The sequence below is a fragment of the Epinephelus fuscoguttatus genome, linkage group LG11 (genome assembly GCF_011397635.1).
Source record: "Epinephelus fuscoguttatus linkage group LG11, E.fuscoguttatus.final_Chr_v1".
NCBI classification, from domain to species: domain Eukaryota; kingdom Metazoa; phylum Chordata; class Actinopteri; order Perciformes; family Serranidae; genus Epinephelus; species Epinephelus fuscoguttatus.
In genome coordinates, this window is record NC_064762.1 from 39,865,530 (window position 1) to 39,893,468 (window position 27,939).

The following is a 27,939-nucleotide window of genomic DNA, read 5'->3' on the forward strand; positions in this document are numbered from 1 at the left end:
ATTGAAATAAAGACAAGCTATATAACATCTTTATTGTTCATTTTTCTATGCCAGATTCAAGTGTTTCAATCCAAATCAGACAGAATTAATTTAACAATGATTAAAACTAATCACATGAATATTTTTATCATATAAATTAAAGTCAAAACACCCTGCAAAATGTTCTATTCGAGTTCTGCAGGGTGTTTTTTTAAAGAACGTATCAGATAAAAGCCAAAAATGAGCCTATAATCTGATACTAATACTTCTCTCCCCAGTATTGGCATCATTTCACTGTGATTTCACTGTTGAGTTAATGAGGACACATTATTCCTCTTAAATATGTTTCACTGAGCCCTCTTGATGACAGTGAAGATGGCCAGTGTCAGAACTACAGTTCCTGCTGCACCACCAATCAGAGCTCCCAGAATGCCTCTGTCTATGTTCAGTTCTTCACACCTCTTACCAGTGTAGTAGGTGGTCTGGCTGGATGCACACCTGAAAATCATAAAACAGATTTTTTTTTAATGAAAAGTAGTGTTCCTGAATGCCTGGAAATGTCCACGCAAAAATATGCATGCTAAACTTTGGGTTGTTTTTGGTCATTCACCAATCTGAGGCCTGTGTCATCTGGCTAGCAAGAGTAACTTAGGTAGCGGCCAGACACGTATACATACAAAACCCCAGTATTTCATTGAGATAAATGTGGTGTGTCTTCATTGGAAAATATAGTAAACTTACTCTTTTGAAGTAGTGTTTTTGTTGGGAATAAAACTGTTTGGTTGACTCTTGCCTTGGGAAATTTTAAAGGACTTGTCTGACATTTTTGGATATGTGCGTATTTGCTTTCTTTCCAAAGGTTGTTACAACTCTCATGTCTGTGCATTAAAAAGAGAAACTTTTCAACCGGCTCTCTGTCATCACAGTATGGGCAGTAGTGATGTACTATTTTAGCTTCCCTTCACTGGCTGCCTGTCTGGTTTAGAATTACTTTTAAAATTTTCGTCTTGACTTTTAAGGCCCTGCATGGTATGGCACTGAGCTACAAGGCTGAGCTTCTCAATCATTACTCTCCATCCTGTAACCTGAGATCCTCTGATAAGAACCTGTTAGCTATTTCCCAATCGAAGCTGAAGACCAAGGGTGACAGGGCATTTGCGGTTAGGGCTCCAATCTTCTGGAATAGCTTACCCGAGGAACTTAGACTAGAGACTTATTAGTTTGTTTACACATACTATCCACATGACACAAAGCTGGTTAAAAATCAGCAAAGTATCCCTTCAACACACAGACATAAGAGTGGTATAGATATTTACACATAATCTTTACGCACTTATGGGTGCAAGCCTTATGTAAGCATTTGCTCTAGCATTAGCCTATGGCTGCATCACTTACAGTAAATTTAAATTCATTTATTTTGGAATTGAGGATTGGCCAAAATATCTCCAGTCCTCTAAAAATTCCTAAATTCCCACAGTTAAAATATGTACACATTTTATAGTGCAAGTACACTTGTGCTGTATATCCACCCTTGCAAACACTCACCTGCATGAGGCTTTCCCTTCATTTTCAACACACACGCCGCCATTAAAACAAAGGTTGGGACGACAGGGGCTGACAGCACGTGCTTCTCTGTGTTTTGGAGCTTCAGGTCTCATCTCCACCTTGCTGAGTGACTTCTCTCCTGTGATGTCATTGCTTGGTGTGGCCGGTTTGATAGGTACCTCAGTTTTGATCAGGTGGGTCAAATCTAACAACACAACAAGTTAACAAAAATGTTGTGTGGCAGACTATTTGTCTGATGAAGGAATGACCAAGTATACTTGGTAGAGGAGTCAAGTTGTGTGATTCTCACCACTGAAGTCAGCAGTAATGATGAGGTCATCGTTCTTGAGGTAGCTCCTCGTGTGCAGGTGCTTGTGAGAAATGAATGTGCTCCACCCATAATCCTGACTGCGGTAACACTGGCAGCTGGCATCATACACTGCCCCTGAAGTGGCTGTTGGTCTGTTCCAGCGAGGATCAGTGTCTGAGGGGGTTAATAACAAAGAAGAAAACTAACATTATGTATTTGTGAATTCCACATTTTTGTGGTTACACAGGATGCCAGGGTGGGAGATGATGCAAAGAAAGATTGCTCAAAATTAACAAATTTGGTCCGAAAAAAGGGAAAAGGAGGCTGTCAAAAATGTTTTAATGAATACATTGCAGCCACCAGGATACAACTGAGGGCTTTCAGGGATGAACCAGACAAATGTAGAACCATACATATGGCATTCGATAGGAGGGGAAGAGGAGGCAAAACCACAGACTGCATATAAAGATGAAGAAGTGGAGCTAAAATATCCAGGCAACGTTCGCTGCCATCTTGCTCTGGTGACGTCATTCAGAGCCAGAGTGTGCACAGTAGCGATCTCCGCGGTATCACTGATTGGCTCACATAGTTGTCATGCTGTAAAATCCCTGTTTTATAGCATTAAATGACTAATTTAAACCAAACTAACTACAAAAATAAACACCTGACCACACGTCAGTGTGGTAAGAACTACCATAAATGACAGAAACCATTTTTGGGAAAAATTTATTTGATGTGTATTTTTATTTTTTAGTTTGTTTAATGCCCCACATAAGTGGGACTTTAACTTCTGCATTGAATCAACGCCGTACCTCAGTGGAAATGAAGCTTTTATTTATTTCACAGATAAAAAACAGTAAATTGTGAAGACGATAAAGCGCTCACAATATAGCATTTGAAGTCTTGTGTGTGAATTATCCTGGCTTCAAATGACTACAGGAAATTTCCCCTAGTTGCTAGGCTAATTTATACAATGTAATAATGTTAGCATGTTGTATTTGTGAGTTGTAATGGGGCCGTATTTTGGAATATTACTTTTGTTAAATATTGCTGTTGTCCCTGGCTTCACGAGTAGAGGAAAACTCAGCTAGCCACGAAGCAAAATTATACAATCTAAAATACCATAGGCCTGTGCTCATCACATTAGCGTGTCACATTTGTGGGGAAAATGTGTGAAAGAGTTCATCCGATGAACTCAGCTAAGTGTGCCAGCCGACCCAACTACAAAAGCCAGTGGACTAAAGACATCCTTTGTGTCTAATAGTAGAGCAGTAGGCCCAATGTAGCCCTGTGTGTGTGTGCTGGGCCCTTACCAAACACATGATGGAGGAGAGGGTGACTCCAGAGGAGCCTTTGTATTTTGTTGTTTTCCTGTTAAATGTGTTATTTAAAATTTTCACTGCGCTCCTAAATTTCTTTCTGTGTTCCTAATTTTTTTCACTAGGAGCACATGTTGCCTTGTTGCCATTTGCGGAGCCTGGGCTGCCTACAGAGACCAGACTTTTTCACAGCATATTCAGAGGACATGTAGCTAGCGGATCGTGAGTAAATTAGTAATCTGGGCCTACCTGTGGTGAAGCTTCTTGTAGAAGACATCCTCAGTTTTACATCAGGGTCCTGGTCCATGGCAACAATGGTCGCCTGCCTGTTTTTGGCTGGCCACTGCATCACTGCATCATTTTCCCCACTGCAGAGGTGCAAGGTCATGCCAACATAGTCTGAGTACACCCTTGATCTTCCATTTGGGTAAACGCTGATACCAATTGAGTAGCCCTCCGAGTTGTAGAAGCATTTGCTTGTAATTGGATTGCCAACAGGAGTGGTGGCGAGAATGCTGGTAAAGTTGTGGATTTGCCAGACAGCACTGGGACAAATGGTCTCGGTAAGAATGATGTCATCAACTAAGATGGCACCCGAGGAGTTTGATGATCCTCTGATGCCTTGGAAGAAATAGCGGAACTTCTCTGTCACCTTGAGAGTCACATGGGCTATTTTCCAGGCAGCATCTCCATTACCTGAATGACAAAAAGCAGGTGATTCATTGTAAATGTATTGAGCATTATTTAGTCATAAAATAAAGTATACTATAACCTACTCAATGTTAAGGAATGGGTTTTTTTTCATATTTGTCTTACAATTCAATGAACTCCACATGGACAGAAAGTTTTATTCATTTAAGATTTTGATGTGACAGTCACAAAATAAAATACCTGTAATAGTGTGGATCTTCTTGACACTGCGTACAGTCCCTGTCCCATCATCTGTCCTGATCCATATCACCAGTTTGTCACCAGCTGCTCCAGTCATCTTGTAGAAGAACTGCAGGCACTGCTCGTCTCTCTGGGGGTAGAGGATACGTGACTCCAGCAAGGCACTGCTCCCAGCTGCACCCGAAGATGTGTCAAACTTCATGAAGTAGCCCAAATCTGGAAGAGGAAGTAGCCAAGTTATATTAACTGAATTATAATGATGACTGGTATTACAGCACAACAGTAGGCCTTTTCATATCTTGTTACAACAGCATTTACCCAAAGTAAGAAGCATTTTAATAGTGCTGTAAGAAATGAAATTTAATGAGATTTTAGCCAGTATTGAACAAGATAGTCATGTACTGTCTGTCAGTCTCTAAGATTTTGACTAAGGCAGGTTAAAAAACACTAGACAGATTGGCATCGCGGCTAAATGTTATCATAAAAGTAGAGTTATTTGGGTTGAGCCGAATAACCAGGGATCGCATTCACAAAGCTTCCTAGTACTAGGGGTTGTTCCTAATGACAAAATTCTAAGACAATTCTTAGAATTTTGAAATTTTCTTTAAATTTCCCCTTGAAGTTAAGACCAAGACCTTGTTCACTCACCACACATTCCACAGTTTTAATGCACCACATACACTCCGTGCAGACCACGGATGGATTGGGGGGCTTCATGATGGGGCAGGCTATGGGACAGTGGTGTCCGGTAGCCCTCCATGCAGCCCCCCGGCCCATCCTTATCTGTTCTCCAATTTTAAAACACCAGATACACCTACATCTTGGGGGACAGATGGGAACAGGTTCCAGGTGCCTTATGGCTGCACGGGCTGCAGGACAGCAGTGTGCTGTAGCCATCAGCCTTGCCCCCACCTGTCTCCTATGTCCCTCAATTTTAATGCACCACATCACACTTATGGGCACTCACATTCACATTCACGGTGTAGGGTTAATGTTTCTCCGTCAGGGATCGGAGAATCATAGTAAGAGGGGGGGTGGTGGGTTTACACACACTGTAGATACGCATGGCGTGGCTAGTGGGGCCCGGCCCTCCTGGGCTGGGGGTTGGAGCCAGGGAGCCCATTTACATCATGGTGGTGTGGCTGGGTTCCCGGAGTCTGGCGGTCCGCGTCGGGCGGTGGGTGGGTGGGCCCTCCTGCCCCGCCTGTCTGGGATGTGTCTCTGGCTCTCTGGGGGTGCCGGCCATCGCCGCCCTGTGTCCTGCGGCCTCTGCGGCTCCCTGGTCTTGGGGTCTGGGCGCTCCTGGGGTCTTGGGGTGCCATACCGCCCCCCTTCCCCCGCAGGGCTGGCCCTGGACCCTGGTGATGGTTTTCATAAACACATTGGGAGGGTTCAAATACACGCATGCATGTTCGATACTTCAGCCCCGTGACGCATCGCAAAGAACCGATGGGATCACTCCAAAGGGGCCCACTTGCTTCTCAAACCTACCACACCGCGCTGGCAACTCTTCTCTACAATCGGGCTTTCCCCCTCCACCAAGACTCTCACATTTTTGGTGTTCAGTATAGACTTCTCTTTTGTTTTTGTTTTTCAGTACAGTATAGTAGACATGTATATGTTTATTTTTGATAATCTGCATGGAGCACAACCACCTCAAGGCCAGCTGACTGCCTGTTTCTCCCGGGGGTTTTTTTCGTTTGTTTGTTTATTTGTTTGTTTTTCCTCCTTCTTCTCCGCATGCACTGTCACTATACAAATCAGGACTTAAGCACCTGCCCCCTCCCCCTTGCTTGTTTCCTTACTTTCCCCCTGACACACTTTGGTGTATCACGGCCCTCTCTGACTCATATTAGGAAGTTTTTCCAATAAAGGCTGTTAGGCTAGTCTCCAGGGAGGGTGGGTGATGGTCACAACCACGCATTATGGGTATAAAATACTTGACTGCAAGACTAACAGTGCATCAATCTTCACAAGAAGCTTACACCCTTTAGTGGCGCTAAGCTATGAAGACCAATGCAGACAAGTAGAAAAAAAAAGGAATGTTTTACAAAAAAAAAAAAAGACCAAGACCTTGTTTTGATAAATGCTATTCACAGCGCATCTTAGACCTTAAAATAACCCCTAAGGTGAAGAACTGTTAGGGTTAGGGCAGAGGACTTTTAAGAGGCTTAAGATTTCCTTAAGGAGAGAAGAAAGTGACAAAGAGGTCAGAGAAATATTTTCCAAATACTGGATGACAGTGAGTAAATGAGATGCAACAAACAAGATCGTGTAGGAATACTGTGTGGTTGATAGGGATACGTACACATTTCCCACCTAACACTATAATGCTGGACATAAAGTGATCAATACCAAGATATTTGGAAAAATGTGCCACAGTGCCGCAGTGATTACTTAAATCTGTCTCAACCTTCCATCAGCTGAGTGATCACACAAACAATGGGAACACTTTCACAGTCAGCAGTACATTTAATTTCCACTTGGTGTCCAAACCTTGCAGGCTCACGAAAGGGTGTGTCTGTGACAACCAACTCCATCTGTTAAAAGCAAGCATCACACCTAACAACAGGATCAACCACACGCCTTCACTGAGATAAAGTTTCTGTCCCTCCTTGCTTAACGTTGCTCTGAGAACTTTCCTAAATCACTCCTTACCAAAGGTTTTAAGACTAAGTTAGGAGCTTTCTGAGAGTGTTCTCAGAATGTTTGTGAATACAGCCCCAAAAGAAAAAAGTATCTGGTGTGGATAACATACTTTTTACAAGCATGAGTATTATCCTCGCTTAACATTATTTGACATGCTCCTTCATCTACGTCCCACTTTGCGTTCCTAGACCAACATTGCAATTAACCAAGTTAAAGTTGAACCAAGTTGAAGTTAATACAATTAAACAATATCCTCAGTAACATTAAACAAGAATCTTATAAGATACAGCGGAGTTAGCAAATTAGCTTGCTAACTAGATTGGCTTAAAAGTAAAATAGACTAGAACATTAGCAAATTGGACAGATTTGGTCACGTTTATCCAGGACCATCATTATTAGGGACCTCACTTAGGGACCGCAGCCAAAGGACAAAAATGGGCTCTGACGCCACCTAGACACACTAAAATGACCGCTGCGGCCCATAGGAACGTAGTAGAAAGATCAAACCAAAACTGGCTTGTTCGTCTCATCAAGACCTACAAATCATACACTGACATTCCTAAATCCAACAGGAAGTGAGTTATTTGCCCTTTCAAAGTAAGATTTAGCCTCAAAAATGCTCTTTTTTAAAAAAATATCTCTTCCTACACTGTTTATCGCATCGGCTTCAAACTCGCACACATGCCAGGCCAACTCCTGCTGAACGGATCTTCTGAATAACTTTGTCATTACTCGAACGCTTCGGATTTTAGGGGCTCTTAAAGGTGACATTAAACAAAACCTCAAGCTGTCCCATAGAAAATGAATAGAGAAAGGGAGCAAACATTGGCCTTTTTGGAGCCCATACACCTTCTCCATACTTTGTGCTACAGACTCCATTTAAACGTTGAAATGTTGCCACAGGTCTAATCTATTCACTCATGTTTTCATCTTTAATCATATCTTTTACCATTTTCAATCTGTGCCTCTGAAAGTACCACAAGCAAATGTGGAGACATTGTCAGCTGTAAACTAGAGTGGAGAGGGCTCTAAAATAGTCTAAAACTTTTGTCTTTAACTGGCTGCCAAGGTCACAATTTTCGTACATACACAATTTATACCAAAAAACGTAAGAACATTTATACTGGTCGTACTGGTGTGACCATCAATTAGACATTTGGGTCAGTGAGTTCCCAAGCAAAGACAGCGCCGATTTTTTTCTCACTCACTCCTGTATAAACTGAGAGGAGAAATTTCTGGAAAACAGCTGAGTGGCAACACATCTTTAACTTGCGACGAAGGTCTCATTTTTGACTCCACAAACATAAAAAGTAATATCTGTGTTCGGGACGAATGTATCTCTCTGCTGGTATGCTCAGATTGACGATTGGACCCACAGTTTGCGAATTCAAAGGAGGAGGCATTTTAATGCCATGTTAATCTGCCTGGTCTCACAGCATGTCTCTCCCTTTCTGTTCTCCTGTCTGCTGCATGCATCCATTAATCGTCATAGCAATGCCTTCACCTAGACACACACAGCCCTCTGTGTGTGCGTGTGTCTCACAATCTCAAAGCCAGATCTTTCAGCTGCAGAATCTTCATTTTAAACAGCATCTACACATTATACTGTATATCAGTGTTTTCCATCTCTCACATACTACAGCCTTTATTACTGATAATACTGTTGCTACTTTTGTGATTATGACTGTTAAATACATATTGTAACGTATTGTAATATTATACACAACATAGTGCTCAGTAATTGTAGCACATGTATTATGCAGCATGACAAGTGACTTACTTATCAGAGTATCCCTTTAGTCAACAGTTGAGTAACCACACACAAACACATAAACAAAACCACACAATCTCACACACCCCAGCTGCAACCTCCCATGGCACAGGGAGTTCATTTCTTCTGCAGTTTGGATTTCAGAAGCCATAAAAGTTCCACTCCTAAATCATGTCGTCTGCCTTTTCCTAGGTAAATTTATAAGGAACTACACTGAATGTTTGTGGGTATTTCTCATGCCTGACAGTACACACGTTCACCAAACTGACCAGCTCATGTGGCTCATTCCTACAACTTCCTAAATAAATGCCTGATAGCAAAAATATGATACAGTATTTCCTTTTGCCTCTTTTAGAATTTGAATCAAATCTGTAACTACAACTGTGCTGCAGCACCACACGTTCAAATACATGTAGCTCTGCTCAGTTTTTCCACTGAAATTAACTAGTATATATTTGTGTCCGCCTGCTGTTACTTATATTTTCACAGCAGCCGGTACACATCAATCACGCTTCCACTAGGTCACATGATTTCAAATGAATATAGATGTGTTGTTTGATCATCACACATGTCAAAGTTTCATTAGGTCACATGGCTTATGTCTACAACTTTCAAAATATAAGCTCACACCACCGTCATAAGAACCCTTTACATTTTTTTAAATGAACTTGAAAATGACCACATTCATTTGTTGTACACCCAAGCTCTTCAACAGGCCAAGGGGTTTTAAGATACTTTAAAAATGACCTTAAAAGTATTTCCATTTATTTTCATCAATATTATTTCTCTGAACCCGACTGAATGACCTGGAGGGTTACAGCAAATTACCTCATTTCAAGTAAAAGTCCATAACAGAGTGTTACAAACATCAGAAAAGTATACACATCTTTCAGAATCTTAGATCTTCAGAATTTACTCTGCTCTATAATTCATGTTTTATCCATGTTAATGTTTTGTTATCCTGTTAAAATTTACATTATGTATTTATATATTCATGTACTTATATTATAATGTGTTACACAACAAACCAGGAGTACTGTCACCACAGACCTTTGTTTTTTACAGTACATGGGGAACACTTCAATTCTTGACAGTATGACAGACACCATGTTGTTGTTAACATTATATAATTTATTTATCATTACACTGTATTTCATTTCAATGTGGATGTTTTGGAGAAGACATTTTGTTTCCATAGCTGACATATCACAGTTACATTTTAGTTAATACATCAGTTGAAAATTAAATACATATTGTAACATACTGTTATATTAAGTCCCTCTACTGCCAAAAATGACCTTGCGTACTCTTGACATTGCTTGTTTTCTCAACATTTTGACTCTTAAGAATAATTTGCACTGTCTGCGTGAGCTGGAGGCCGAAACGGCGAGAGTCCGAGGTCCCGCCCAACGCTGCTTGCAGCTTTAATATTCAGATTGATTCTGGATAATTTGTTTATATCTACATCAACATATTCTGGCAGACCGTTTACCGGCTCAGGAAGGGAAAGCAGGGCTTGTCTCAGGCTGTGCTCAGCAGAGAGGGAGAACTGCTGACCCAAACTGGGGACATTGTCGGGTGGTGGAAGGAGCACCTTGAGGACCTCCTGAACCCGGCCATCACTACCACTGTGAACGAGGCAGAGCCGGAAGACTCCGGGGAAGTCTCGCCCATATCCCTGGCAGAAGTTGCTGTGGTAGTTAAAACGCTCCCCAGTGGCAAGGCGTGGGTGTGGATGAGATTCACCCTGAGATGCTGAAGGCTCTGGGCACTGTTGGGCTGTCTTGGCGGACATGCCTTTTCAGTGTCGCGTGGAGGTCGAGTATGGTTCCTGCAGAGTGGCAGACCAGGGTGGTGGTCCCCATCTTCAAAAAAGGGGACCGGAGGGTGTGCACCAACTATTGGGGTATCACACTGCTCAGCCTCCCGGGTAAAGTTTACTCCATGGTGCTGGAAAGGAGGTTCCGACTGATTGTCGTGGGGGGGACTACCGGAGTACGGCGTGGCAGGCTCGCTGCTACGAGCCATCCGGTCCCTGTATGACCAAAGTGAGAGCTGTGTCCGCATACTTGGTGTAAAGTCTATAACTATAATATTATTACTTTCAATAATGTTGTTGTAAGCTACTGTCATTACCTGCATCTCTCTCTCTCTGTCTCTCTTTCTCTGTCTCATTGTGTCATGTGGATTACTGTTAATTTGTTATGCTGATCTGTTCTGTACGACATCTATTGCACGTCTGTCCGTCCTGGAAGAGGGATCCCTCCTCAGTTGCTCTTCCTGAGGTTTCTACCCTTTTTTTCCCCGTTAAAGGGGTTTTTTTGGGGAGTTTTTCCTTATCCACTGCGAGGGTCATAAGGACAGAGGGATGTCGTATGCTGTAAAGCCCTGTGAGGCAAATTGTGATTTGTGATATTGGGCTTTATAAATAAAATTGAATTGAATTGAATTGAAAGTCGTAAAGTGTGTGTAAAGTGGGTGTTAGCCTCCGCCAAGGTTGTCCCTTGTCACCAATCCTGTTTGTGGTCTTCATGGAAGGGATTTCGAGGTGCAGCCGGGGGGAGGAAGGAGTCCGGTTTGGGGACCTTAGAATTGCATCTCTGCTTTTCGCAGATGATGTGGTGCTGTTGGCTCCATCACACCGTGACCTCCAGCATGAACTGGGGCGTTTTGCAGCCGAGTGTGAAGCAGTTGGGAGGGTCAGCACTTCCAAGTGTGAGGCTATGGTTCTCTGTCGGAAACCGGTGGATTGCCCTCTCCGGGGGGGGGGGGGGGGGGGAGTTACTGCCACAAGCGAGAGAGTTCAAGTATCTTGGGGTCTTGTTCACGAGTGAGGATAGAATGGAGGTGAGATGGATCGGCGGGTCGGTGCGGCTTCTGCAGTGATGCGGGCGCTGCGCCTGTCCATCGTGGTAAAGAGGGAGGTGAGCTGGAAAGCAAAGCTTTCAATTTACTGGTCCATCTACGTCCCAACCCTCACCTATGGTCATGAACTCTGGGTAGTGACCGAAAGAATGAGATCGCGGACACAAGTGGTGGAAATGAGTTTCCTCCGTCGGGTGGCTGGGCTCAGCCTTAGAGATAGGGTGAGGAGCTTGGACATCCAGAGGGAGCTTGGAGTAGAGCCGCTGCTCATTTGCGTCGAAAGGGGTCAGTTGAGGTGGTTCGGGCATCTGACTGGGATGCCTCCTGGGCAGACCCAGAACACGCTGGAGGGATTACATATCCCGTCTGACCTGGGAACACCTTGGGGTCCCCCAGGAGGAGCTGGAAAGCATTCCTGGGGAGAGGGATGTCTGGGGTGCTTTGCTCGGCCTGCTGCCCACGCAACCTGGCCCCGGATAAGCGGATGAAAATGTATGGATGGATGGATGGACATCAACATAGCAGTGATGCCCTGGATCACCATCAGTGATTCTATTTAGGATTGACATTTTAATTTAATTTACCTTTATTTGGTATTGAGGGACAATGTACATTAATAAACATTTAAAAATCAAATGTAAATGCACCCAATTATAGCCAAAGGGCTAATTACCGTTGGCAGAAGGAACATAGCTAAGTGACCTGGTAATAAAAGCAAAAAAAAAAAAAGCAAGCAAGGGCCCAAAATTCCTGGCGGCGCCCCTGTGGTCCTGGAACAACATAAGCAACTCTATCCAGGACCATCATCGACATGTTTATCCAGGATCATGTAGGGTGATCAAGCCTGTTTATTCTGGATTCACACCAATGGACTTTCACTCAGCTTCCTGACATCAAAGACGAATCGGTGACCAACCACTGGGTCACTTCTGAGACAGACTCAGTCACATGGTCTGAAAGGTGTTTCAAACATAACTTTATTATTTAACATGTTGGTGTTACCCAGGAAGAAGATCCAAGTGAGATGTCATTCAGCACCAGGTCCCCTATGGTGCAGATGTCTGTGTGTACTGTATGCTAATGTGATACCACCCCCTTTTCCCTGCAGTTGTCTTTTAAGAGGACAGACAGAAACGTGGATTCCAGGAACCAACATGTTGAATTGTAATTTTATGCTTCACCCTTCTCTCTATTTTATTTCAGTGCATATACATACACATGTACATATATCTATGATGTTATAACATGATCACCATGTATAACATTTCAGTCTGAATTAGTAGTGTCTGTTGACCACTTATTTATAAGTTGGTAATATCCTGTTGCAGACAATGTGTGTTTGGTACCATTCAATAGCAGACAGCGCCACATTGATAAATATGGAAGTATTAGAAATGTTCCAAGCTTCATTAACCATCTAGGAAGCAATTAAAGTAAATTAAACTTTAAACTAAGCAAACGTGCAGGAGGGGAGGAGTGAAATGTCCCGCCAGTGACATTGAAATGCTCCTACTGGACATCAACCTGAGAAGTCAGCTGGCAAGGCCAATCACAGCGCAGAGGCAGGAGCCTGCCTGCCAGTCTCAACCCCTGTGAACAACTATAAGATGAGTGAGGTTAAAGAAAAGTGAGAGAGAGAAAGGAACAAAGATCTGGAAGAAGAACTTTTGAGAAGCCGGCGGGCCATGCTGGGCCCCATCCTAGCATGGTCCCGCCAGACAATTTGATTGCATCCTGAGCAGAACCAACAGAAAGAACTTCATGCCACAAAGTCTGCCTAACTCCTGTGTCCTGGACCAACAAGGTCAGGACTGAAGAAAGGCAGACTCCTGCATGCCCACACTGGGTGTGTGAAGATGACCGACATGGAGGGCAAAAGCTCACCCGAGCCAAGGTTGCCATGTGGGCTCAGGAACGCCCATAAGCGAACAAAGGCTCCAGGAGTTCGACTGAGAAAAGGACAACACCAAGGAGCAATGCTGCCTTTTCCTCTTCCCCCTCCAGAGCATCTTCTTTCTGGTCTGCTACAACAACATAATTTTCCTGTACTGGGGTTTGATGCACAGTTTAATAAGTATGGTAGGGAGCATTAGATAAAACTAGGATTTCTCCTAAGTTTTCAGATATTTCCCTTTTTGCTTCCCATGCCACTCAGCTGTTGAATGGTGCTTTTCACAGGTCCATGTCAAAGTTTCCTCTGCTAATTATCTCACCATTGCTCACTGCTTCATCTGGTTCACTCTAGTCATTTGTTCATTCATTCATTATGCATCGCTGTATTCATTCCATTCCACTCATAGTTGCATTTACTCATTGTCTTGTCTGTTGTTAGGTGTATGGCATCTTGGTCTTCTGTGTCAGTAGTTAGAATAAATGTTTGCCTATGAAGTCGTCGTTTTGTTTTTTTGTAAGATTACATTCAGTCACTTTACGGGTGCAAAGATTCTGGCTTTTTGAGCTCTATTTGAATTGACATCTGATAATTAATAATTTCCCCAAAGTGCGTTAAACATTTTTTTGTCTGATCAACAAGAGGTGTGGTTTTATTAGTCTGACTATGAAATTATATCGTTGGACGAATAATTAAAGTGGTTATGTTTAATCATTCTTATTAACGTCACTTTTTCCTAATATTGACCTAATCAAACCCTACAGTATTCATGGTGAAAAACCTAGGCACCTGAATAAACTGTTTATAATCAAATTAAAATTTACATGTATGTAATGGTGGAGAATTTCAGCGAGCATTTATTTAATAAATGCTGCCACAAAATAAATTATAAATTACGTAACATCAATATTTCCTACAATCAACATGATAGTCCTGGATTAACCTAAACAAATTATGCAGGATAAAGATGATGGTGGTTCTGGATCAACAAATAAATTATCCAAGGTCAACATGGCAGTGGTGGTCCTGGATCAACACTAGCACTGCAATCTTGCAAAAATAGTTTGGAATAGGCTATTAAAAAGGAACAAAATGTGTCCTTTGCAGGTCTTTGCAATTGCAAAATGACATTATCCTTCCTGTTAATATTAATGGACAATATTTCTGCCTTTTGGCAAGCTTACTTGTTAATATAGCCTACCTCCTTAACAAGCTAGTTCAGTAGTATAAGTTTATCAGCAATTTTACTTGTTAGCACAACTAACTTAGTCAGCATGCTAACTTGCTAACCCTTCAGTAGCTTAAAATGTTTTTGTAAATGTTACTGAAGATTTTGTTTAATTGTTAGTAATTTCATTTTAAAAAATTAGCTTAGCTCTGAAGAAGCACAAAGGAAAGAAGAAGTACAGTAGCAGCATTCTGATGATGTCAGAGGGCTATGATTGGTTGATTGAAATGTTGATCCTGGAATGCAATGTCGAATGTTGAAGGCCTTTACATACTCTGCAAGAACAAAGAAATTTGTTCTCTCTCGCAGGGCTGTAAGAAAAGAATGATGTCATTCTTTTCTCGCAGCCCTGGTTTGGGAGTTCTTGCAGCTTGTACTCGACACATCAGTTGGGCAGAACTTTTATTTTATGTGGTGTCCAAGAACTATTGTGTGATGTCAGGCATTTGAAGTGGGCGTGGTTAATGCGGAAAAGCATGTGTGACATTTGTGGCAGTGGGAGGGGCCTATGAGGACTTCCCAGGAGTTCTGCACTTGAGTTTCTCATGAAGTATAAAATGTCCTGGCCAGAAAGAACTTTGTTCTTGCTCTTGCCACCTCGAGAAAAATAACACATTTTTCTGTTCTTGTGAAGTATGTACAGAGCTTGATCCAGGAGCATGTCATACTTGGCAAAATCACGTCCTGCACATATCCTTATACAATGATTCATATGATATCCTTTAAATATGTACGTATGTCTGAATGTTTTGTGCCATCTCAGGCTGCGGAATTTCATATTTTATGACTGTTTTTCTCCTTAATTTTGATAGTAGCCAAGTAGACTTATGTAATAGATGGCACATTTAGGAGCAGTACTTTAGTCCCTGCCTTCAATGAGATTATTTTCAGATGTGGATTTTTTTTTCCAATTTTATATTTTTCATTCAGATTATCAAGTGCAGTCTAATTTTGCATGATGATCACATGTCTATTAAGAAAAAAAATTAAGAGAAATATTGAAAGAATAGTCTGCTCCAAAATATAATATAGTTTAAATTATAATGATAAGAGTTAAAAGTCCATTTATTGGTCAATTTTTAAGAAATTAATGACAACAGGATTGACGTTAAGGTAACAGGGCTGACAAGAGTAATGGATGACAGGACTCACATTCTCCTGCCTACACTGCACAGCCATACAAACCAATCATCACATATCAAAGTGAAAAGCCTCATTTTCACATTGAAGGAGGTAACAAATTTCATCAGAGGCAATGAGGTAAAAAAAACTTGCGTAGTTAACCATATAACACAAGTTTTGTCAATTAAGAGACTGAGAATGGCCATGCAAACTTTATCACATATTAAACGCACAGGGCTTCATTTTCACAAGGCTTCATTTTCACTGTGAAGATGGTAACATTTCAGCACATCCAATAACATATTTCACAGTCAAGACTATATCATTTTACTGAATAAGATCCGTTCATTTGTCTCTCTGAATCTCCATGGCTGGCAGTGACTGGTGGGGGGGGCAGGGATAAAATGAACTATATCGTCATACAGATACCAGAGTGTATCCTCTTGCACAGGCCAAAAATATCTATTCTCCCCTATGCTGTGCATGCATTTGATCTGGGCATCACAATCCCTGGGCAGAGGTCACTGTCGTATCTGACCACACACTACCTTCCAATAACCTCTGGCGTAGGTCAGTGAACTTTACTGAGTTGAACTGAAGTTTGGTCACAGGGAAAACTGAAGACCTGGGAGTCATGGCATTCACAATTAAGCCTCGTAGTTGCACTCATGCATCTGACATCAGGGCACATCAGGTTACCTCTTGCCAGTGTGACACCCTGATGGAGGCGCATTGCTGAGGAAATCAGTGCAATGTTCTGAGGCTTTTCAATGCCTTCTCAATATCCTCCTCCTCCACATAGAACAGCTTGATGGATGTTTCTCTTCTGGCCAGGATTTTGAACAGAGACCTTGCATCAGGTATGTGAAGGCCTTTGCTGAAAAGGTCATCTACTTGTCTCTAAGGTGCTCCTCCAACTCCATCAGGGGTGCCCTCTAATTGGTTCACCTCAAAGAAATTCCATGCCCTTTGTGTGAAACCTCTGTGCTAAAGAGGTAGAATGCTGCCAGTGCTGCATGCAGGGACTGTCACTTAGAAAATGCAGCACCCTCAACACTGGGTAGTCCTGTATGATGTGGTACAGCACAGATCTGAGATGTTCCCATATTGCAGCAAGGCCATTTTGTTTGGATGTGGACACTGTGATGAAACAGAGAGGGGTGTAGGCTTGTACCGGTTTGAACATTTTCCAACCAGTTCGATTTAAGGCCAAATATCTAACCGTACCTATATATCTAATTATATACCAAATTTTACCACTGGGGGTCGCATTTAAGCTATTTTTCCCAATAAAAGCTCATTATAGATGTAATGCTCTTCCAATCCACTAGGTGGCAGTAATGCTGTATTAACCGCCAATACACACGTTACTGTAAGGCAGTTATACAAACCAATCTTGCTGCCTTCTGGCTTCAGGTATGCCGCTTGCAGTCAGACACGCTTGAATTGACCAAAAAAAAAAAAAAAAGGGAGGGATCCCATGAGAACTGTATAAAAATGAACTTATTTATTCTAGAAGAAATGCGAAAATATTCTCATACAACAGCCCCAATTGACTATATAAAAAATAAACCAAAAAACGGCTTCAAGCCTCTAAGACAACCTATTTAAGGACAAATCAAATGCGGTCAAAAAACTGCGTAGTGCCGCTCTACCTGAGCCAACCTGAGTCCCAAATTACCTGACAAGATAAAGGTGTGGAAAGGAAACAAGAGGAACATGGGAAAAGAAGGCGTGAAGTCAGGCAGGTCACCATAACCAATTAGTCTAATATTAATAATAGTTAATATTAATTAACACAAAGAATAAACCTTTAATGGGACAAAAAAGATACACTTTTCACAAAGAAGAAAGAAGCAGAACACCAAGACATTAGGGCAAACTGGATAAACCAGTAATAATAGTAGTAATAGTACAGTATAGTATATACTGTATAGCACAGTAGTAATCCAGTAATTAGGGCAACAAATTGAATGACTGCTGACTCCCTCGCACTTTTCCCTGCCCCCAATGAAATTTGATCTCTCGCAGCAGCAGCAGACAGCTGAGCAGAGCTGCAGAGCCCCTCTGCAGCCTCTGAGACAAACTAAACAAAACACTTGTAGGCTCTTCCACTTCATTTATAAACAAATATAAACCTTATTAAGTTGTCATAATGCATGTTACAATGCAAGATAAGTTGAATATAGTCCCTTGACATGCATAAAAATGAAAAATGAAAAGTGACTGGTGGAAACTAGGAAAAGGCCAGTTTGAACAGATGGGTTTTTAACAGTGATTTTATCTGTAGGGAGTCTGCATTTCTGATGTTGAGTGGGAGGGAGTTCCAGAGGGTTGGGGCAGTGGTGGCGAAGGCTCGGTCCCCCAAGATTCGGTGCTTGGTTCTAGTGATGAGGGTCAGGAGGTTGGAGTCAGTAGAGCGAAGTCGGTGGGTGGGGAATGGCGGTGGATGAGGTCAGTGAGTTAAGAGGGGGCAAGGTTATTGAGGGCTTTGTAGGTGATGAGGAGGAGTTTGTACCAGATGCGGTATTGGACAGGGAGCCAATGAAGCTGTTTGAGTACAGGGGTGATGTGGTCTCTGGAGGGGGTGCAGTTGAGTAACCAGGCAGCAGAGTTCTGTATGTGTTGTGATTTTTGAAGGCTGGTAGAGGGAAGACCACAGAGCATGCTATTACAGTACTCGAGTTTGGAGGTTATAAAGGCGTGGATGAGTATTTCTGCAGTGGAGTGGATGAGGGAGGTGCGAAGACGGGCAATGTTGCGGAGATGGAAGAATGATGTCCTGGTGATGTTGCTGATATGGGGTTTGAAGGAGAGAGTGGAGTCGATTATGATACTGAGATTCCGTACAGAGGGGGAGGAAGTGACATTGTGACCGTCTATGTGGAGGGAGAAGTCCTAAGGAGAGGGTAGGAAAGCTTTGGGTCCAGTAATGATGAGTTCTGTTTTATTGCTGTTTAGTTTCAGGAAGTTGTTGTCCATCCAGGATTTGATGTCAGTCAGGCAGTTTGTGATAGTGGAAAGAATGACTGAAGTGATGGATCTGGTGGAGATGTATAGCTGGGTGATGTCGGCATAACATGTAGAAGATGAAGAGGAGGGGGCCAAGCGCAGAGCCTTGAGGTACACCTAGGGTGACTGGGGTGATATGGGACTTGCAGTTGCTGACGGATACGTAGAGCTGACAATTGGAAAGGTAGGAGGTGAACCAGGTGAGTGCCAAGCCAGTGATACCAAGAGATGACTGTAGACGGTTGATTAGGATGGAATGATCAGTGGTATCGAAAGCGGCGCTGAGGCCGAGGAGGAGGAGGATAGTGAGGGAACCAGAGTCTGAGGCAAGGACAAATCTAGAGTGGGCATTGTTAAGCTCAGTTTTGTACAGTATGACATGGTCTTTGAGGCCTTGGGCGTGGACAGTGAGACCGGTTTTCTTGTGGAGACGTTCTAGTTGTCGTTGCTTTTTGAGATTATGTAGTTCTGGGGTGAACCAGAGGAATGAGTGAAAGAGGCAGTTATTGTCTTGAGAGGGGTGAGCTTGTTGAGGCAGGTGGAGAGAGTCTGATTGTAGAAGTCAATAGGGTCAGAAAGGTTTGGATTTGTGGGGACGGAGGAGCTAGTGATGGAGCTAGATATGGAGGATGAGAGGGAGGTGGGACAGAGAGATTTGAGGTTACGGAAGGTTAGGTTTGTTTGAGGTTGGGGACAGGGACATTGACAATCATAGTGACAGCCAGTTGGTCACAGATTGTGAGGTTGGTTAGGGAGAGATCTTGAATGGTGAGGGAGGGGTTTAAGCAAACCAGGTCCAGAGTGTGGCCATGGCTGTGGGTGGGAGAATTCACATGCTGGGTGACGTTGAAGCAGTTTAAAATTTAACGCAGGCTTTGAGAGGCTTTTGTTTTGAAGTCCATGAGGCGGAAGTTTGCAGTGGCAGGATGTTAACTTGGATACTGTGACGAGTGCTTGGATGACGTATAATGTTTTGGCACAGCGTGGAAGAGCGTGAGGTGCAGTCAGACCAGAGTGAGGGAATACTGTGTTGCCATACTTATTCTGTTGGTTAATACTTTAGGTTGTGAAGTTCTCAATTTCCATGACAGTTTGATTGTAAAATGTATATTTCATGCAAATACAGCCTTTCCAAATCCCAAATGATGACTTCTTTCCAAACAGTGCTATTCAAGTTATTGCAATACATGTCACAGTATACAAAATTGACGTCGCATTGTCAGTTTTGTCTAATATTGTGCAGCCCTCATTCATTTTGACTCACCAGCACAACTGTTAGACTGATGATACACAGAGTAACTTTTTGAGCAATGTTGTTGGGCAATATTCTCAGGGATGAAAACAGGTGTATGGTCAAAAAAGAGAGAGCTTGTCGAAGCGAAATTCTGAATATTAAAATAGTCTACACTAACACTAATTTGGAAGAATGCTGTGTATTCCAAAACAGAACAAATCCATTGAGCAACAGTGTTTCCCCTATGCAACTAGCAGCGGTGGTGCTCCGCTGCTGAAATATGACTGCTGCTGCTGTTTTTTTTTTGTTTTTTTTTGTCTTAGTTCTTTAGAAACTACCATCTATTATTATTTGGCGCTACGGATGCTTCATATCCACGTCAATTCATACACTTGTGTCTAAAGCATATAAGAGGAGAGGAGAGGGCTCCATCTTATCTCTTCATAAACTAAAGTTATATTATTTTGTGCGACAGACGCTTCATATAATAACATAACAATATGCTATTTATCGTGTTATACGGTGAAACATTTCACCTTAAAACGTGATGACATATTGTTTACACAACGACATGTCATTTCTGTCTCTACATGGTCGCACCTTTACAATCCTCCCCTGCTCTTGCACACACACACACACACACACACACACACACACACACACACACAGCTGAGCAAACAAGAACGCAGCTCGGGCCGCATTTTTCCGACCGACAATTATAAACGGCACTGTGCATGTGGGTTTTTTTTTTTCGTTTCTACGTTCATTTCAACTGCTGCGTCAGCTTGTGCTTCTGATGAAGCACTCCCACCCTCCTCCATCTCTCTCTCCAGTAACTCGCCAGCACCGGCCGCTTGTTCTGGGTCAATTCCACGCGAGATTTCCAAGATTCACCCTTTTGGTTTCCATTTAGCCGAAAACTTTTTTGTTTTTTGTCACGGATGTGATCTCCAATGTAGCGAAGTACAATACTTTAGTCAAAATATACTTAAGTAAAAGTAAAATTACAGATTTCAAAAACTACTGAAAAAAATTACCAATTACACAAAAAAAACTACTCAATTACAGTAACGTGAGTAAATGTAATTAGTTACTTCCCACCTCTGGGAAGAACTAGCAAAATGATAGTTTCCAGCAGCTTTTTAGTCGGAGGGAGAAGCGGCAGCCAAAAGGGCCAGCGTCCTCTCCCAAACCGGAAGTCACTTGCACTATGCAGTTCTGACTTGATGACTGACTTTAATGTTAAAAACATGCCTCTTAATTTTGTCAGCTGTTGACTGAACAGCTCGATTAGGTTTTCCATCTGTTTTTTTCCCTTTTGAATGACAGTGTTGCCACTCTCTGACTACTATGAGTAGAAAACCATGGCTGTGGGGTTGTAAGGTACAGTAACTGGACAGCTGTTCTGCCTACACCTTTCACACTGACCATACATGCACTCCTTTTTCCTGGAGTTGCACACAATCTCTTCTACTAATTCTTCAATGTTGCAGCATATTAGCAGCTTCAGGTGGTAGAGCTTGTTTGCGCCAAAAATTTCGCATGAGCATTTTCTTGCTGTGTCCATGAGAAATCATTTTTTCTTTTTAAGTTTGCTCTTTGTCTTTTCCTACTTCCTACCTGTGGACAGGCAGCTCACATCATCCCGCTCAAAGAAACAGCCTCACTCAGTTTTTATGTGCGTCAGCTGTCCTACTGTTTCTTTTTTGTGTGAATGTATAGGGGTCTCTATCAGTTTGTGGCAAAATGTTGATGTTATTTTCAGCGTGAGACACTTTACTAACGGCACCCCATAGTGCATCATCCCTGCAGCGCTGAAAATAAAGTGCCGTTCTTTAACGCAGACGAAGTCCCGTTGTTTATGTGTTGTTGCCACAACGAGCTAACACAAGCTAAAAGAGCTAACGGTCTTCGGAGATCCCTTTACTACTGTTCGGGGGTCTGCCAGCTTGGCATTGGTAACACTTATTTATCTTATTTACACAACGACATGTCATTTCTGTCCCTACACGGTGCGTGTCTAAAATCCTCCTCTGCACTCTGTGTCGCGCACGGTGGAGTTTGGCCCTGATGCGCGCACACACACAGACACAGGTGAGCACACACACACAGACACAGGTGAGCACACAAAAGCGCTGAAGAACTCGTTCCCTTTCTTGAGAACGAGTTCTTCAGCGCTTGCTGCCATGTTGTTTGTGTATCAACCGCGCGGGGGGAGGGGTGAGCCCACTCTGAACTACAGGAGCCCAGCGTGGAGCGGCGGTGGAGGGTTTTAAATAGAAACTCGATTTTCATTAAAACAAATCGGCCTAAACTACAAATTCGAGTTAATCGATAAAATCAATTTATCGCCCAGCCCTACTAGGCTGTGGATTAAAAACAAGGGAAGTTAGATTAAATGTGTTTATGGGTTTAATTCTGAGCCTGCTCTTTCAGAGGGATGGGCTGACATTGCAGATGGTGTCAGATGGACTGCAGAAGACGACCCCGCCTCTTGTAGCCATGCAGGTAAACGAAATAAACTCCCTAGAGCAATCGTGACAGTGGAAGTTTTTTTAGTTCTGTATTTCAGACAGTCCCAGGTCGGCATCTGAAGCAGTACCTGGATGAAGTGGGACCTTTTTCCGGAAACACCTTCTCTGGTGTAAAACTCAACAGGAAACAAGTGGATGATGATGACTTCCACAAAGTGAAAGATAAACTAATCAATGGCTTCTGTGACAACCTCACCACGTAGTTTGGCAACCTTGATGAGGGTGTCTTGAAGGCCGCTGCCACCATGTTTGACCTAAGCAACTGGCCTGAAGGCAACACTGACCTGGCCACCTGTGGCCTGGCCGATGTTGAGAGTTTTGTTACTCACTTTCAGAAAACTGATGGGTTACAGGGAGCTTTGTGGAACACTGTATTCACGAACAGTCAATCTAAGTAACAAAACTTTTGAAAAAGCCAGATGAACTCAGATCGGTCATTTTTTTAGAACTCAACTATTTTCCAATCCTTTTTTTTCTGTTTTTGACAATAGTGGTTGCATTAAAAATCAATATGAAAAGGAAATATGTCCTTATGTTGTGTTTTCACCACCATTGGTAGGCTGAATTCTCATGACAAGTGAATAATGCAGCTAACTCTGATTCAATCTGCTCAAATTTTTAAGTTCAAATAACTCATGTTTGTCTTATGCCATTTTGAGGAAATGAGATTCCCATGATCCTTTGCTAAAGAAAATAATAACATTGAAAAGAACGCATCAGAATTCTTTAATGTTGAAATAATGATTGATATCTGGATGTTGCAATAGGTGCATAATTAATAGAATTATTAACCTCAATGAGTGCATAATAAAGAGTTTATGTATGTCAACAAGACACTGTTCCCATTTTAGATCCGATAGCTGCAAAGACGCATTATGACATGTTAATAAGTCCATATTAATAGTTTATTAACCTTTATACGACACTGTTCCCACTTTAGATCCGGTAGCTGCAAAGCATCATTATTTACTATTAATAAGTGCATAATTAAGCATTTATTAACCATAATATGGCATTTATATTAACTTCTTATAGTCTCATTAATGTTAATAAACACCTTATTAATTTGATCTTATAGGGTCTTATAATGTCTTATAAACCAGTAATAAATGTGGTTATTATTCTATAATTAACCCTTATAAATTATAATTAATGTAAATAGACATCTTATTAATATTTAGTATAGGTTTATAGACTGTTACCTGTTAAGACTGTTAAGTGCTTATAATGCTCCTATAAGCAATAATAACTCAGTCAGTTATGCTGTAATAAACACTTAGTCTAGTCTTATTAGTGTTAATAAGCATCTTATACCATCTTGTAAGTACTCATTAACTGTTAATCTGTGCTTATTAAGCATTAATTAGCACTTATTACAGTACCTTACTATAAAGTGTTACCAATTTTTGCTTATACCCACATAGTCAAACAGCCTCCACGTGGAGCTGGATTGCATGACACTTCTTTGTCAAAATTCTTGAATTACAAGATGTTTTCTTTACAGTTTGATAAACTTTTGCAAATGATCTAGAAAATGAGTTCAGTACCTCTGCAGCGCCCTGCCAGGGTGTGATCTGTATCTGCCGGACTGCTCAGCGTCTGAACCCAGTCTGCGTTGTCCTCCTCATTCTGGATCATTCCACAGATGTTGATCAGCTCAAAGGAGCACTGGTCCAACAGAGTGTGTGTGTTGGCTGGAACAAGACAATTATTAACAGTTATCCACCTACATTACAAAACTCACAGCACTACAGAGAGGGCAGAGAGGCGCACATGCTTGGTTTTAATTGGGGATATGGACGATCTACAAAGTATTAGTGGGATGTTTACGTAAAATTCTCTCTAGTGGGTCTCTATAAGTTGCATTTATTGAGTTCAGTTGCCACTATGGGGCAGCAGAACAAGCTGCATAATAAACAAAAAGTTTTGGAAAGTAAAGGATGACCACAGATTTTGGTGATAATTCTATTGGTGCAGATTAAAGATGAATGTATTTTAGGCCTAGTGTGACAGTAAATCCATAATTTACATTGAACAAAAACACTTTTTTTCTTAACACTTTTGTTTTTGATCCCATTTTCAGTTAAAAAAGCCAAGACTTTTTTTCATGCACATTCATTCATTCATTCATTCATCTTCTAACCGCTTCATCCTCTTGAGGGTCGCGGGGGGGCTGGAGCCTATCCCAGCTGACATCGGGCGAGAGGCAGGGTACACCCTTGACAGGTCGCCAGAATATCGCAGGACTGACACATAGAGACAAACAACCATTCACGCTCACATTCACACCTATGGACAATTTAGAGTTATCAATTAACCTAGTCCCCAATCTGCATGTCTTTGGACTGTGGGAGGAAGCCGGAGTGCCCGGAGAGAACCCACGCTGACACGGGGAGAACATGCAGACTCCGCACAGAAGGGCTCCCACGTCCGAGATCGAACCGGCAACCCTCTTGCTGTGAGGCGAGAGTGCTAACCACCACACCACCGTGCCACCCTTTTCATGCACACAAAAGACTTATTTCTCTCAAATGTGTTAAAATCTGTTAGTTAGCACATCTACTTTTCCATGATAACCCATCCAGCTGACAGGTGTTAAGATGCTGATTAAACAGCATCATTACCACACAGGTGTGGCTTGATGGTCACACACACTTGCAACCAAAATTTGAGAAAACCAAGTCTTGTTTGCATAAACAAGTATTTGATCTTTATGTTAAACCTATGAAAAATGAAAGCAAAAACAAAAGTGTTGCATGTTGCGGGTTCCTAACCTCTTTCCCGGCTAGGATATATGGTGAGAACCATTTGCCTTTCTCTAACCCTTAGACAGGTGAAAGGAGACAACACTCACCACAGTCGTACATGCGATTGAGCCTGGCAATGTCTACAGCACTAAAGTCCAGCCGTTGGCCAATGACTTCATTAAAGTATGGTATGGTGGTGGTGATTGTGGGTATGCTGCCATTCTTGTTGAAGGACAGCGGCCTGTAGTGCATGATAGACTCATAATCATACGGCGTGTTCAGATCAGTGATGAAGTCATCCTCATACTTATTGAAATTATGCTCCATCCCTGTGAGGAGAAAGTAACGTAATGTTACACTATGTCAGCTCCCTCTAACAGTGCTACCACATAACATACACTGATACACTACAACATTAAAACCACTGACAGGTGAAGTGAATAACGGGTAAGGTTGCTCCCAGTCTATGTGATTGAAACTTCATGGGGAAATAATCTTTGTCAACAATTAGTTGTTCAGTTAAGTGAATATGAAATGTGTTTAATGCATATCTGAAATGTTGTTATCATTTTAAATACTCCTAAAATGTTACACTGGCCAGTGACTTGTTAAAGTGTTCCTAGGTGAGTGGATTAAACAAAAAATGTGACCCACCTTCTTCAATCTGGTCCCACCAGATTTTTACATAGTCGTCTCTATCTGAGCGAGACTGCTCGTGGTAAAACCCCAGAGCATGGAGGAGCTCATGCTGCACAATGGACTTAGTGTCACACCTGGCCCCAATGGACACATTCTGGCCTTTTTTATCATCTCCAACATATGACCAGCATCTGAAGTGATGAAATGGAAAATTTAAATGATAGCACAATCTAAGGTGCTGTTGGTGAACTCCAAATAGAATTTTACTGCATCAGCATTCCCTTATCTTTGATTCTGTATGCCTTTGGTGGCTTGACAGTGTGGCCCATAAAGTTGTGTAACAGCCAACATCATTACTGAGTCAGTGCAGAATATGGCAGCTCACCCAGACTCCTTGATGAAGGAGATGAAGCTGCTCTCTCCCTCATAGGGCTTGAAGTCCACACAGGATCTCAGGCGGTACTCCTCAAAAGCCTGCAGAATCACACCTTTAGCGTTCAGTTCTAGAATGAAAGAAAGTAATTTTCAAATCAGTACATGTATATTTACCCACTCATCCAATATATGTTGGTGAAAATGTACCTCATTGTGCACAGTGTACCTAAAGAATCCGTTAAGATATAGGGGATGGGAAACTTCCATCTTCTTGTTTGGTCAAGGATTGCATTCCTACTGGCCTGCAAGACACAATAAAAGCATTGAGAGCATTCAGTGGTCCTGTGTGTAAGATTTGGAGGGACTAGCAGTGAATTGCAGATTACAACCAGCTGAAACTTCTCCTGGTTAAAATTTTCTGTGTTCATAGTTCAGGAGGTTTTTACTGGGAACCAAATTATCCACAGAGGTTTCATATCTTGGAGCAGGCTGTTCTCATAATCTGTTTGTACATTTTCCTACAAACACTAATGCACCCAAATTTATGCATATCCCATGTAATCATAAGCCAATAATTAATGTATAACCCATGTATTTTCGAAGGCTATGATCATGTGACCAATGAGCTGTTGGACACATGTTCGTAACCATGTGAATTCATTTTAAGACACGTACTTGACACGTCCTCCTCAGTGCCCAGCCATGTTATTGACTGTATTGACTGTGTGTGTGTGTGTGTGTGTGTGTGTGTGTGCGCGCGCGTGTGTGTGTTTATATGTGGGGGTGGGAGGGGAGGGTTTTCAATATGTATGTATTATTTTTGTTTGTTTTTTATTCTGTGAAGCACTTTGTGTTGCATTTTTAATGTATGAAAAGTGCTATACAAATAAATAAAGTCTGAGTTTGAGTTTAAGTCCTGTTTCTTTTACTAAAACTAACCACAGTAACTTTACTTGCCTAAACCTTACATCTGTAACTTTACGTTAATTATGTAACTTTACGTTGAGGAAATGTTTTTACCAGGAGCTGAATTATCCACAGAGGTCTCCTAGAACCAATGTTTAGTTTGTCCGTTCTGGGCTACTCTGTAGACAAGGACCCCCTCCCTATGTAGTCATTCTAAAGTAATGAAAATGCAACCATTATTTTCAGCTAGTTATACACTGAAGAAAACACTTAATATATTACATTCCATTTCTGCTAATATATCCCCCTCACTTCTACATACTGGACCTTTAAGTTCATGACAAACATGATCCCTACCCAGACACTCTGTGTACTTACTTCACCAGCAATGTCTCCCTCAAACAGGTGTTTTAACCCTGAAAATATCAGAAATACATTTTTGTTACATCCAAATATCAGACAACAAAGCATATGAAGCATGTACTGACAGGAGACAGGTCTTAAAAAGAATACCTCTGTTGATCTCAAGTATGTCATCTCTAAGTTCACCAGCATCTGCATCATCACCTGGAATATATATTCACGGTTACAACTAGAAAGCAAAATACAAGCTAGGTTTATGTGCACATGATGAATAAAGTTAATAGGAACCAACCGGTGAGTGTCGGAACAGCTTGCACCTAGCACAGAAAAAGAGATGTCTAAATTTAAACCCCTCTACAAAGACTTTTTTTTATTCAGTTTCTGTTTCATAACACAGCTCTGTTTCAAATACTTCAAAAAATTCCCTACCTTTAAAACTACAAAGACTCCAATCAGTGCAGCAAATTTCCTCAAACTGTCTCCAGAGGCCATGTTGTTATCCAGACACAAACTGATTCCAGTGTAAACTTGCCCATAAAGACAGCAGCCAAGGGGAACT

The 27,939-nt window shown here is 41.9% G+C and overlaps 1 protein-coding gene across 1 annotated transcript; it reads right to left on the minus strand.

Annotated features, from left to right (window-relative positions):
- Positions 1-7: 7 nt before the first annotated feature.
- On the minus strand, positions 8-27,934 carry mep1a.2 (meprin A, alpha (PABA peptide hydrolase), tandem duplicate 2). Its single transcript, XM_049590674.1, has 14 exons — positions 27,810-27,934; positions 27,673-27,697; positions 27,531-27,584; positions 27,396-27,433; positions 26,338-26,413; positions 26,122-26,239; positions 25,752-25,927; positions 25,205-25,426; positions 23,898-24,044; positions 4,045-4,260; positions 3,403-3,849; positions 1,835-2,008; positions 1,525-1,729; positions 8-477 (listed from the first exon to the last, which is right to left on the minus strand). The coding sequence occupies exons 1-14, from the start codon at positions 27,870-27,872 to the stop codon at positions 327-329; spliced, it is 2,112 nt and encodes a 703-aa protein (XP_049446631.1). The 5' UTR covers positions 27,873-27,934; the 3' UTR covers positions 8-326.
- Positions 27,935-27,939: the final 5 nt, after the last annotated feature.

Excerpts from the sequence above, each read along its gene's own strand:
- mep1a.2 (XM_049590674.1), bottom strand. The coding sequence starts at position 27,872 with ATGGCCTCTGGAGACAGTTTGAGGAAATTTGCTGCACTGATTGGAGTC. Across the intron at positions 3,850-4,044 it reads GAAGATCCACACTATTACAG|GTAATGGAGATGCTGCCTGG; the intron begins GTATTTTATTTT and ends TTTGTCATTCAG. Across the intron at positions 478-1,524 it reads GAAGGGAAAGCCTCATGCAG|GTGTGCATCCAGCCAGACCA; the intron begins GTGAGTGTTTGC and ends TATGATTTTCAG.